The 13,060-nt window shown below is 37.2% G+C and overlaps 1 protein-coding gene across 1 annotated transcript; it reads left to right on the forward strand.

The window, feature by feature from the left end:
• The first annotated feature begins 551 nt into the window (after positions 1 to 551).
• LOC107702110 (GMP reductase 1) lies at positions 552 to 10,270 on the forward strand. Its single transcript, XM_016504332.1, has 9 exons — positions 552 to 887; positions 6,125 to 6,244; positions 6,487 to 6,570; positions 7,167 to 7,340; positions 7,433 to 7,514; positions 7,644 to 7,750; positions 8,850 to 8,892; positions 9,015 to 9,174; positions 9,290 to 10,270. Exons 1-9 carry the CDS (start codon positions 801 to 803, stop codon positions 9,468 to 9,470), a joined length of 1,038 nt encoding a protein of 345 aa, XP_016359818.1. The 5' UTR covers positions 552 to 800; the 3' UTR covers positions 9,471 to 10,270.
• The last annotated feature ends 2,790 nt before the right edge of the window (positions 10,271 to 13,060 follow it).

Raw genomic sequence — 13,060 nt, forward strand, 5'->3', positions numbered from 1 at the left:
ATTATAAGCCATATGCACATATACAGTGGAATAAAATGTTAATTCACCTGGTTGACCGTGAAACTTCCAAGTTAATGAATATAAACAATATGCACTGAGTAATTACATTAAATATTTATACTATAAAAAAAAAACATTAGTCAGCAATATTCATTGTGCATAATAAAGCTGTAGATGGTGCTTAGTAAAGAAATTGACATGAACACATGTAAATGTCTGTACTTGTACATCTCCACAGGGATTTACCATTGAATACATTATACTGTATATAATTTTATTTAAGTGTCCCCTGTGGATTATAGCAGCAATCATTATACTTTTTCAAACCCATGATTTCTGTATTAGACAACATTAAAAAGGGAAGGGTAATTAAGACACTGTATCTTCATGTCCCTCCCTCTCATTTCCCATGAAATCACTCATTGATTCAGAGGAGCAATACCCCAGCTGGACAGCAGGAGCTCTGTGCACATACTGCAGTGCTGAGCTGCAGTCACTGCGCTTGTGTGTGTGTGTTTATATGTGTCAGCCAGCCACACAGGAAACACTATTATCACTGCTACTGCTGCTGCTGCCACTCCAGACTGAATGCAAACGGAGGGGGGAGTAGAGAGAGAGAGGGAAGGAGCGAGTGTACAGGCCTTGCCAAATAAAGCCATGGGGGCCTGGGCAGTGACGGCCCTTTCTACACTATAAATACGCTGTTCTTCTGCCGGTTCGGGTTTGGTGCCTGGAGCTCTGGACCAGCGACTGCACCAGCCCGGCTCAGGAGATTCTCATCTGCTCTCAGGCCCGTCACTATGCCCCGGGTGGATGCTGACCTCAAACTGGACTTCAAAGATGTCCTTTTCAGACCAAAGAGGAGCAGTCTGAAGAGCAGGTCTGAGGTAAGAACATCTTGCTTGCTGTCTGTGTTAAAAGAAATCTGTGCCATTGGCCTTGTCTTGTTATACCTGAATAATTCACTTAAAATGAGTACCAAGGGAGCTGTGTGTGTGTGGCAAACAATGAATGTGAAAATCAGGGTGACCTTGATGAAGTCCGTCTGTCAACTGGATTTATGGGGCCTGTGTCTAAGCTTCAACCAGTGACAGTTTTTCAAGCTCAGTGGTGGACGAAGTACACAAATCAAGTACTTGAGTAAAAGTACAGATCCGTATAATAAAATATTACTCGAGTGAAGGTACAAAAGTACTTGATTTTTTATGTACTTAAGTAAAAAGTACCAATAGATGAATGTTTATTTTGCAGTTTTATATAGGCTACTTTTATCATTTAATTTTATATTAGCATATATTTTTTTATAATCCTACTGCTCAAAATACCTGGGATTTTCCCAAAATAACCAATAAGGAAATAATGAATATAATAAGGAAAATATAATTAGATTTTCATAATGATTTTTTTTCTTCTCAAACCTTGTCTGTGGTGTAAAAACACCCCTGGCCAAATGCCCCCAGAGGGCATCACTTCCCACTTTGATAATTACTGTAGTTACCATGTTCTGATCATCACATCCTTTCTTTTTCCCTCAGATGTAATCTATCTAGGTGGTTGAATAAAAATATTTGAAATTTGTTTTTAAAATATTACCTAAATTTAGCACCAGCAAGCTCATTAGCTAGACAGTTAGCATTAGCTAACATTATTGACTTATTTTCAGCATGGCTATGAATAAACATTTATATTTGTCTACTCGGCTAATTGATCCACCGTGCATAAGTTATTTTATTTAATCTGTGTTTATTTTAATGTTTTTTTTACCTAAAACATAGAGACTCTGATGTTGATGCGTCTGCATTCAAGCATTTCAGTGGGCTTAAACAGATCACCATTTACAGCAGATTTAGTTCACAAACAACTGACAGCTTTGACCTAAATATGATTTTCAGTTACAATAATTAATCCTAAAATTCGACATTAGTAACTTACTTTTAACAGCATCAGACGCGCGCGCGCTCACAAGATCTCCCGGTTCTTACTTGTGAATTCAGTTCACTGGAGACTCGCACTAAACGGATCATTTGAATCAGTGAGTTGTCGACTCGAGAACAGCTGCAATCGGGTCATTCCAATTCGTGAATGAATCGTTTGGTGCGATTTGCGAACCGATTTACCGGGTTCATTGAAAAGAATCAGTTCGTTCATGAATCAGACACCGATTCTGCGTCCCGTAGCACGTGATATATTATGAGTAACGATAAGTTGTATGAAATGTAGTGAAGTAAAAAGTACGATCGTATGCTTTGGAATGTAGTGAAGTAAAAGTAAAAGTTACTCAAAATAAAACTACTCCAGTAAAGTACAGATACTTGAAAAATGTACTTAAGTACTCGTCACTGTCCACCACTGATCAAGCTTGATCAACAGATGCCAGTATGTGTTGGCTTCTCATTATTTTTTGGTGTTGATGTGTTTTGAAGCAAGTTTTCAGGGTCGACTGACCAGGCTAAGGAAAAGCAACCTGAGAGCTTGTGCTTTGAAAACATGTTTAAAAATAGGCCTGACGCATGCCATGTCAATAGAAGCAGAATCCACTGTGGTGTTGCTCTTGGTCACACTTGGCCCACCCACAACTCATAATGGGACCAAACCATGCACGTACATGATCATCTGTATATATGGAATGCCCTCTTCCAGAAATCTAGCTGATAAACACCTTTGCTAAACTGTGATAAGGTTTGTATGCCTGTAATTATCGTATTTTTTCCGGTTAAGTTTCCAGTCTTATAGCCGAATCCATGTGTTTTCCATCTATATTCTGTTCATTTTTGCCTATTGGTTTCTACTGATGAATTCAGAAGAGGTTTCCACTGCATTTTCCCTGCAGGATGACGTAAAGTGCTGGTCAGACCTCGCTGCGGATGGCTAATCTGATGGCTGTCACTATAATGGCCGTAACGGTGGCTGTGATCATATACAGGCTCATTGAAATAGAAGAGCAGCTGAGGGCCTCTTTACTGTATAACCTGCAAATAATAATCAAGAGGATCCAAATTTTATGACTGCAATATCTGTAATATGTCTCTTTAAATAGGAAAACAGTGAATTTGTTCCCTGCGGCACAACAGCAGTAAAATAGGACGTTTATTCATAGGGCAGCGTAGTGTGACTGATATGACTGCAGCAGTTACTGGAACTGGAAATGACTGAGAACTGATTCGGAGAACCTGAGAACATCATATCAGGTTGCAACAGTTTTTGATTCAGTACAAATTGACTTAAGCCCATCACAATGTCTTAGCTGTGGATGATGATATTAATCAGAATTTGGCCATATTCTGATTACATATACAGTACATTATATATACTAGTATGTTTTTTAAATAAATGCACCAAGGCTGTATTTATTTGATCAAAATACAGTAAAAACAGTAATATTGTGAAATGTCATTATAATTTAAAATAGAAAATAGATATTTTAATATATTTTGAAACATGTAATGTATTCTTGTGATGGCAAAGCTGAATTTTCAGCAGCCATTACTCCAGTCTTCCATTTGTTGTTAATGTTGAATACAGTTGAGCCGCTTAATATTTTTTGTAAAAACAGTGATACATTTTTTAAATATTATTTTATGAACAGAAAGCTCAAATGAACAGCATTTATTTGAAACAGGCAAGTAAATAAATGTTACTGATCCAAAACTTTAAAAAAGTTATTGGCATGACCAGATTAAGTCAGTACTCCACTTTAAGGAAACAGCTGGAATATTCCTGTTTTAATCTGAATTTTGGGTCTTATAAACACTTTATTCAGAATATCCACTGAACATTATATGGGGTCCTATTATGCTTTTTTTTTTTTATATATATTTTCAGCTTCTTTTAGTGTGTAATGTTCCTGATTTTGCATGAAAAAGACATGCAAAGTTCACTCCAAAGGGAGTTGTTCATATCAGTAAGCACTGTTTCTGAACTCCCCCCCCCCCCCCCCATTTCAGGGCCTGGTTGAGTTCCGTTATTAGTGTGTAGTCACCATGTCCAAGAAGACACCGTTTCACAGATCTAATATATGCTGAAACACATGCAGCTGTTTACGTTTACAGACATAACCGATTATGTTTATGTGAACTTTGGGGTTTGACATAACCTTGTGTGTATTATTATACTAATAATATATTATTATACTAATAAACTTTATACTTTTATTATACTCATTTTTTTCTCAGGCTTTTGCTTAACTTGAAAACACCTTTTTGTTTTGTTTCTGTTATGTTTTCTTTTGTTTGGTGATGTTTGTATTACGTATTGTAGGGTAGTACTTAATGATTTTAAATTTTATACATGTCTTAATGCTTTTTGTTGGTTGATATTTCTGGTGTTTTGGCTGTGCAGCACCTTGGTCAGCACTTGTTGCTTTTAAGGTGCTATATAAATAAACTTGACCTTGACCTATTAGACAGTTGACATGAAAGAGCAATCTTTCTGCACGTTTAGTTTAAACTGACAAGGTTTTTTAAGCACATAAAATGAATAAACTGCAACGTCACATGAGCTCAATAGAGATGATAATCAAAAACAAACAGGTGTTTTTGTTGCCTTATTAGCGGCTGTTTCTATGGGCCAGTATATCTTAGCCATCCGCCGTATTGGAATGGTCAAAGCCAATCTGTGAACAACACTGGAGAGCAAGTAGATTGTGCATCTGCATTGCAACTAGTTATACGCATGTATGAATATCCATATTTGCAAAACTTCAGCAGAGGATTTTGCTGAACTAACACGATATAACGAGACAAAGACTTTTAAAAACCTGTAATATTGAGTTAATACATATTAGTATCAAAAACGAACACATTCTAACATGTGAAAGTTTATGCCATTTCTTCGTGAATTTAAATTTCAACAGATTTTAGAACCAGATGCTGCGTAATGCTGTGGCATCTTGGAAAACTCATTGATTTTTATGACAACACATAGAACATTCCAAGACGCATTGACATGTCTGGAGCTGTCAAATGTGGCATCTAAATATTAGGGCTGGGTTTTGACACAAATTTCATGATTCGATTTGATTCTGATTCACAAGCTTGCAATTCGATTCGATTCGATTATTTTGGATATGTATCAGGTACAGTAGGCCTACATGCCAAATTTTCTCAAGGAAAAAAATCTAATCCTGTAAAATAATACATGAGAATCAGTTTGTACTATATTACTATATTGAAGGTTAAAATGAACTGATTTGTATAGAAACGCTTCAGTTACACTCAATGAAGCTTTTTATAATAATTAAGTTACAATTACATAATTATATTTCTACTCCAATCCTTTTTTGAAATATAAACATTTAAATGGTGGCTGTCATAAAAACTTGATGGATTTATTCAAACATAAATTAAACTTTGAAGAACAGTAAAAAGTATAATAAATATGTTATATGGTGCATTTATATAACAAAATGCTCCTCTCTAGAGTTACATTTTCTAGCTGACTGATGAGTATTTGGTTACCAAATATGTTTTTCCTGAAGTAAATGTGACATTACGTGACATTGTTTACAAGCTGTTATATTCTGATTTTTAAGAATTGACATCTATGGCACAGCCCCTTCTAGAAAGGGGGCGGGAAACAGCAGCTCATTTGCCTTTAAAGAAACATACAAAAAAAGCATGTTTTTGCTTCCACTCAGAAAGGTATTTTTACAGCATGGAATAATAAATGTATTTTGCGCTGAAACTTCACAGACACATTCTTGTAGTTATTCAAGCTTTTGGATGATTCAGAAAAAAAACAACAACAATATAATAGCATATAATAATTGTTTCTACAGCATTAAATTAAAACTCTTCTACATATTGGTTGATACTGTTATATCAGTTGCTAAAACATAAAAATAATTGTTATTGGCTAGGAAAATTGCATTTAACATCTGCTAGACACGGAGAATGACTCCCGTTCAGTTGTTACAGTGGATATGTGTCAGCTTAATGGGTCTAAATATATTTGAATTTTAGTGGTAATATTTGAGTGCAGTTTGGATGGGTTTCAGGGACAGGAACACAGGATTGTTTGGGTTGATTATGAGTCTATCCATTAAAATGAGGCTTTTCAGACTGTCACATGTACTGTACTGTTGTATGTTTGGAAAGTAATTTCCTTACATGTTTCGTTCTTGAAGGTTGACCTGCAGAGGACCTTCACATTCCGGAACTCAAAGCAGACGTACAATGGCATCCCGATCATCGCTGCTAACATGGACACCACCGGCACATTTGAGATGGCACAGGTGCTCAGCAAGGTGAGTGCTTCTTTAAACAAAGCACAGTAACTGATGAAACACAGCACCTGTATCTTTGCAATATAACCCAGGGAAAGTCTTGTTTTACTATGTTTTATCTCTGTGATTATCAAGATCTCACTGAAACATAATTAGCTGTGTCCTGTTTCCATGCGCTGGGATCAAGAGGCTCTTATATTTCTGTCTGTCTCAGTGCCAGACACTCGCTGTCCTCTCAGACGTCTCTCTGCTCTGTCTTTCAGCACACTCTCTTCACAGCCATCCAGAAGCACTACTCCCTGGAGGAGTGGAAGACTTTTGCCGCCAGTCATCCAGAGTGCCTTGAGGTGAATGGGCAAAAATGGCTTTCTTGCCTTTCTTAATCAAAAGCTGTTTAATTAAGTGGTACAGTCCATCAAAAAACCACATAGCAACAACATATTATAAACCACACAGAACTAGCCACTCTAGCAACTGCCTAGCAATGCCATAGCAATCACATTAAAGGGATAGTGCACCCAAAAATGAAAATTCTGTCATTAATTACTCACCCTCATGTCGTTCCAAAACCGTAAGACATTCGTTCATCTTAGGAACACAAATTAAGATATTTTTGATGAAATCCTAGAGCTTTCTGACTCTGCATAGACAGCAACGCAACTGACACGTTCAAGGCCCAGAAAGGTAGTAAGGACATTGTTAAAATAGTCCATGTGACATGTTCTCTTTCAGGACAGTCTTCCGCCATTATCGAGAGTACCATGATTAACATACATTTAATACAAACACACCACTTGATTTTCCCATTTAAAATGCCTTTTTGATCAGAATAGAATGACAGCAAATTATGCAATGCAACTGGAGTAATATAAATCATACAAAAGCTTTATAGACAGCTAATTTGTATCACTGAAGCCTAAAGCATCTTTCCTCTCATCCTCAGCATGTGGCGGCCAGCTCGGGCAGTGGAGCGGCGGATCTGGAGAAACTGTGCAGCATCCTGGAGGCCATTCCTCTCATCCAGTACATCTGCCTGGACGTGGCCAATGGCTACTCTGAACACTTTGTGGAGTTTGTAAAAAGAGTTCGGGAAAGGTTTCCAAAGCACACCATCATGGTGAGATTTTTGCCCAAACAAAATGTAACAAATGCCTAATATTTATTTTGTGTGACCTACAAATGCCATATAAGACAATCTGGGTCATTTAGGCGGGAAATGTGGTGACAGGGGAGATGGTGGAGGAACTCATTCTGTCTGGAGCTGATATTATTAAAGTGGGCATTGGGCCAGGTATAAGATTAGATTTGCCTACACTGTCACACATATGCATTAAATACAATTGTTTTGTTTTTTTAATTAAATGACATATTACTAAATCTGGAGCTTGTTTATGATGTTTGAAAACACTGTGATCTTCAGGTTCTGTGTGCACCACACGCATTAAGACCGGGGTGGGTTATCCTCAGCTGAGCGCTGTTATCGAGTGTGCCGACTCGGCCCATGGACTGAAAGGACACATCATCTCTGTAAGTATCATTGTTAGCATGCTGTAATGCAATGCTTAGACTGACAGGAAACCCACAAACCAATGACATCCCGTTACCACGAGAGGGCAGCATCCTCAATTTAATTCCAGTGATTCCCTTTTCAGTTTTATGTGCCCCTTCAGAAAGACTAAAAGGCTTCATTAACACCAAACCAGTTGGTGCATTTTTTTTTTTTTAGAATAGTGTCGCAGTGATTATGTATTTTTGTAGGTCAACCTGGAGGTTCCCTCGACAAAAACCAATAGGAATTTCCATTGGCTTTGACATTTTTGCAGAAAACAAGCTCTGTGTCCAACAAGCGTTTATGCTTCTTACATGCTTTGTTCATTATGATAATCTTCACAAATGAACACAACGTTCATTCATTTTGAAGCCTAAATAAAACCTCCAGAAGTAAAAAGCTAACCACCAGTAAGCTTCTGACAACTCTTTTAGACTCTTTTAAAAATAAAAAAAAAACAAGTTTGATTTAGAATATTTTGCAAGAGTGCAATTCTAAACACAAGAAGGCTGTAAAAGCTGACTAGCGAGTTAAGTTTTCATGTTCTGTGTGATAATATTTAATGTCCTAGACAACCTTTGTAGTCCCATTTAGCTACTTATTAGCAACCACCTCTCAGGTTTAAACATTTTTTTTTTTTACTGATGTACCTTGTTTTTAGCCATTTAACCAAATACTTGTTTAAAAAACATTGATTTTAGAACGATTGAACCAGAAGTGCTAAAATGCTGAGTTGTTTTTGGGTTTTGCCATACAAAAATGTCATTCCTTATTTTATTTAAAAACAAAACACTCTTAAAGTAGTGTGTTTCTTTAATGAGACACCTGAGCTTGTTTGTCATCCCCAAGTTTGTCAGTTCTGGTAGCAATCCTGAAGAAACTTTCTGGAGATGTATTTATAACTGAACCAATTCTTTTTTCTTTTTAAATAAGTTTAACATTTTTTTTAAACCCAAAAGCAACTTACATTGCATCCATACTTTACCAACTGAGCTATAGGAGTGCTTTGCAACTGTGCTGCATTTTATATGACTTTATATAGCTATAAGAGTTTGTAGTAAATGTTTTTTTTTCTAGGACGGAGGCTGCAGTTGCCCTGGGGATGTTGCTAAAGCTTTTGGTGAATTCAGATATTAATAATATTAATAATAGCTATTATAATTCATATACTGTAATTCAGATAATATTGTTGTCAAACTAGGTATAAAGTATTATTGTATCTAATAATGAATGTTAAATTAGGCGCTGGGGCAGATTTTGTCATGCTGGGAGGAATGTTAGCGGGGCACGATCAGTGTGCTGGTGAAATCATTGAAAAAGACGGCAAGAAGTTCAAGCTGTTTTACGGGATGAGTTCAGACACCGCCATGAAGAAGTGTGTCGGAGGGGTAGCAGAGTACAGGTGAGGATGTTTTCATACGGCATATTTATGGCTATTCATTTTGGGGTTTATTTACTAGAAAAATAACATATTGTAGAGCATCTTATGTACAGTACATCTGTTTATGTGATTTCAGGGCATCAGAGGGCAGGACGGTACAGGTGCCCTACAAAGGTGATGTAGAAAACACCATCAGGGACATCTTGGGTGGCCTGCGGTCCACCTGCACATATGTAGGAGCTGCCAAACTCAAAGAACTGAGCCGCAGGACGACCTTCATCAGAGTCACACAGCAGTCTAGCCAAATGTTCAACTAGCCATGCACGCTAAAAACATGTACACTCACAAATACAGATTCACAAGTTAAGGAATAGATAAACTGAAAATAATCCTGTGAATTTGGATGCACTGTCCCTTTAAATGGCAGTCCAGAGATATATACGAAAAAAGAAAGACATGTTCATAAACAGTTCCAGTTTTGTGTGCTCTTTAGATTCACGAATCTACAGTATCTGATTCATTATGTAACTCACTCAAAACGCTATTACACTCATACAGACAGACCCATGGATACGGTTTCGCTCGGGAACCTTGCTGTACACCAGTGCATTTCCTTGGAAAACCAATTATGTTGAAGCATGGCTCAGTTTTGTTCATTTCAAGTTCTCTAAAGTATGCAATGTGTCTGCGTCTGTACAAGACAGAGGGTGAATAAGAAAACAGGACAATACTGGGGCAAATTTAGTCATTCTTTGTAACTATGCAACCCATTCTCTCCCTAGAGTGTAACAATCAGCATGACGGTTTGAAAGTTTGAGAGAGAAATGCATGTTAGTGGAGAATTTAAACACCAGCAGAGAAAATTCTCTGCCACATTAAGATCTAGTCCCTGCGTGTCGTAACTGTGAGTTGATTTGAGCAGCGAGTGGTGCATTGTGTACTGTTGTGAACTATTTCTGCTGGCCTGCTTCCTTTGTGATTGTACAGAGGGTGTGGTGGGATGTCATATCAGACCATAGGAATGTGAAAACGGCTGCACCTCATTTCTTCAACATGCCTTGCTAAATGTATTCAGAGTAAAACATTACATATTAAGGAATAAACATCTGACTGAAAATGTGGATGTTTTATGCCTTAAAAAGCTTTATTTTTGTCAATTATGTGTTCAAATATGTTATTTTGGAATAATGACTGACTATATGTAATTATATTATTATGCTAAGAAAAGAACAGTCCATTAAAACATACAAAACAACCAGCATACACTACAGTAACAGAAATATCGAAGTCCTCTCAGGTAATTTTTACTACAATTGATAACTGAAAAGCAAGATGGCGCCAGTTGAGTTTGTATGAAACGAGAAAGAAAGAACGGCCTCTGTTCCCGAAGTTTCATTTTTCACATAAGGATATTTTTAAAAAGTCTTTGTTAATGAGTTATAATACATGAACCAAACCAACCAGCTATGAGGTCAAACACAAGATTACAAAATAGCAAAAAAAAAAAGTACTTGGAAAATCAGATAAAAAGGCAAAGGTACAAGACTAAGAACATGAGGGGAATGAACTACAATCCCATAAAGCACTGCAAATGCAATCAAAATAAAAACAATCGAGAAATATAAAACTATTGATTTAAAGATGTTGATACAGAAACAACACTATGTTTCTTGTAAAATATGCATTACACATTTGAGAGCATAGGAAGACTGATTTACATTGCTTCATTGGAGTGGGCGGGGACTTGGTGGTGATTTCTCTGGAGAATCATGGGTAATTCCACTGTTGAATGTAATTATTAAAAAAATAAGTTGATATAATGCATATACTATCAATTAACGACCTCGTAGCTCACAGTAGGTCTGTCTTTAATGGTTTATAAATTGTTAAAAATTAATGGGATTTTTTTATCCTGGAACTCAACTGTTGCACTCCGTTAGGAACCCAAGCAAATCCCACTGGATCCACAATGATAGTGTATTTCATATTTTTTAATTAAGTGTGTACATTCAGAATTTTATTAATAAACTTACCTTCTTTTTAGACTACTGTACTGTGGTTGAAACTAAATGGCAAACACAAGGACAGACAAGCAGACAGAGCTGAATCGGTCTGGCTTATTGTATCAGTCATAACTATTTCCCAGTCAAGTGTGGGTTAGTCAGTGTCTGATAAGATCTCAATGTCTTGCATCTACACTTTTTCAAATGAATGATCCAGCCCGGAACAGAAGCGAATACTCAAGGCCGCCAACACCCACACTCCGTTGACTACGTGCACTGGAGTCAAAGAAGCCTGCGGAATACCTCTGTGTGCAATTGTTTGCGAGTATATGTTCATGTCCCACGCGGTCTAACAAAAACACCTTTGAAATCCCATTCTCACAAATCACAAACTCCAAAAAGGGTGCAGTTTGCAATTGGCACTATAATTTTTATTAGTACATGTATACTGCAACAATAAACTTGTACTGGTGTACAGACAACTTATTTTTTAAACAAATTTGTTCACAACCTGAATCAAATATTGTTTTGTTGTTCAGAATAATGAAATAAATTCTAACTAGAAAACCGGCAAGCACCATCAAAGAAAGGGACCAAAAAATCCAAGAAACAACGTGAGTGTATCCTACAAATAGACACACCACAATTAGAAAATAGAATTTCAATTCAAATTTTTTTATATGTTTTCTTTTTAAAAAAGCTAGTGCAAGTACAATATTTTGCACAACTTACAGAGTATGCACGCATATGGAAATAAAATGAACCAAAAGAAAAAAAAAAGGCCTTTCACAATGATTTCCTACCTAGGGCTTTATATATATTTTTTTATTATCTAGTTTCCTTTACTAAATAAGGTGCAAAACACTACTTCCTCTCCTAACGACCATCTCTTGCTACTGGCCAGACTCCTCTGATACAATTCCAAGAAAATAGAACCTCGGGATTGGATGTGACATTCAATTTTTCTTTAACAGTCTCACTCAACATTTCTGCGTGGTGTCTTACACACTATAGGTCCAGTAAATCCACAGCACTGAAGCTATGGAGAAAACAACAACACTGACAATATGCCTCCACCCAGTCATTGTTTTCAAACAGTAGGTAAAGGTCCAATCCGGAGGTTTTATACTCGTGGATCTTTCTGCCCAATGGCAAGTGAAAAAAGACTTCAAATCTCTTTATGACAAGACCTGCAACACCTCTAGTCCAGCAAGCCCGGGGTATTACTGCTATATCTGAACCCAATCCTTCCTGAGGAATGACCAATGGCTTCCTGTGTATCACAAAACACTTTTTAGTCTCAAAAGGGGGAAAAAAAAGAGGTGGCTGGACATGCGTGCACATTTAATGATAACCAAACGCCGTTCACCTGACAAGGAGTACATAGTGTTATTTCACCTCCGGCTAATAGTTTGCGTTTCTGGCCTCAGCTTTAAACTCACGGGGCGATTATTCAAAGTGCTGAGAAACTACCTCCACTGTTCATTCAGAATCCAATTTACACAAAACATACTTGGTTAAAATTAGGCCTAAAAAGATTTTACAGAGTACAATTTTACAGAGACATCTTGTTAAGCATTCATCGGCAAGAAATCCAGAATTACAAAATTACCTTTTTTTTTTTTTTTTTGAAGATATGTTATCTCGAGAGTGTAGTTATACAAATTCTGAAGGATAAATACACACGTTACGAGGCTGTCGATTGCTATGCGTGAAGGTGACATCGGGTATGTGAAAACAGCATCTGTACACGAGTCGGTTCAGGCCTGTGATGGTCAACACGTCCCTGGCGTTTAGTTTTGTGGTCAACTAGGGTTGAGAGTCCGGTTCAGCCCAACAGTGACAAATACTCCTCAGCATTCATCAGAGGATGGTTGCACGAGTCTCTTTCCTGCGCCCGGCCA

Source organism: Sinocyclocheilus anshuiensis, unplaced genomic scaffold, assembly GCF_001515605.1.
Source record: "Sinocyclocheilus anshuiensis isolate Anshui unplaced genomic scaffold, SAMN03320099.WGS_v1.1 scaffold54, whole genome shotgun sequence".
NCBI lineage: Eukaryota > Metazoa > Chordata > Actinopteri > Cypriniformes > Cyprinidae > Sinocyclocheilus > Sinocyclocheilus anshuiensis.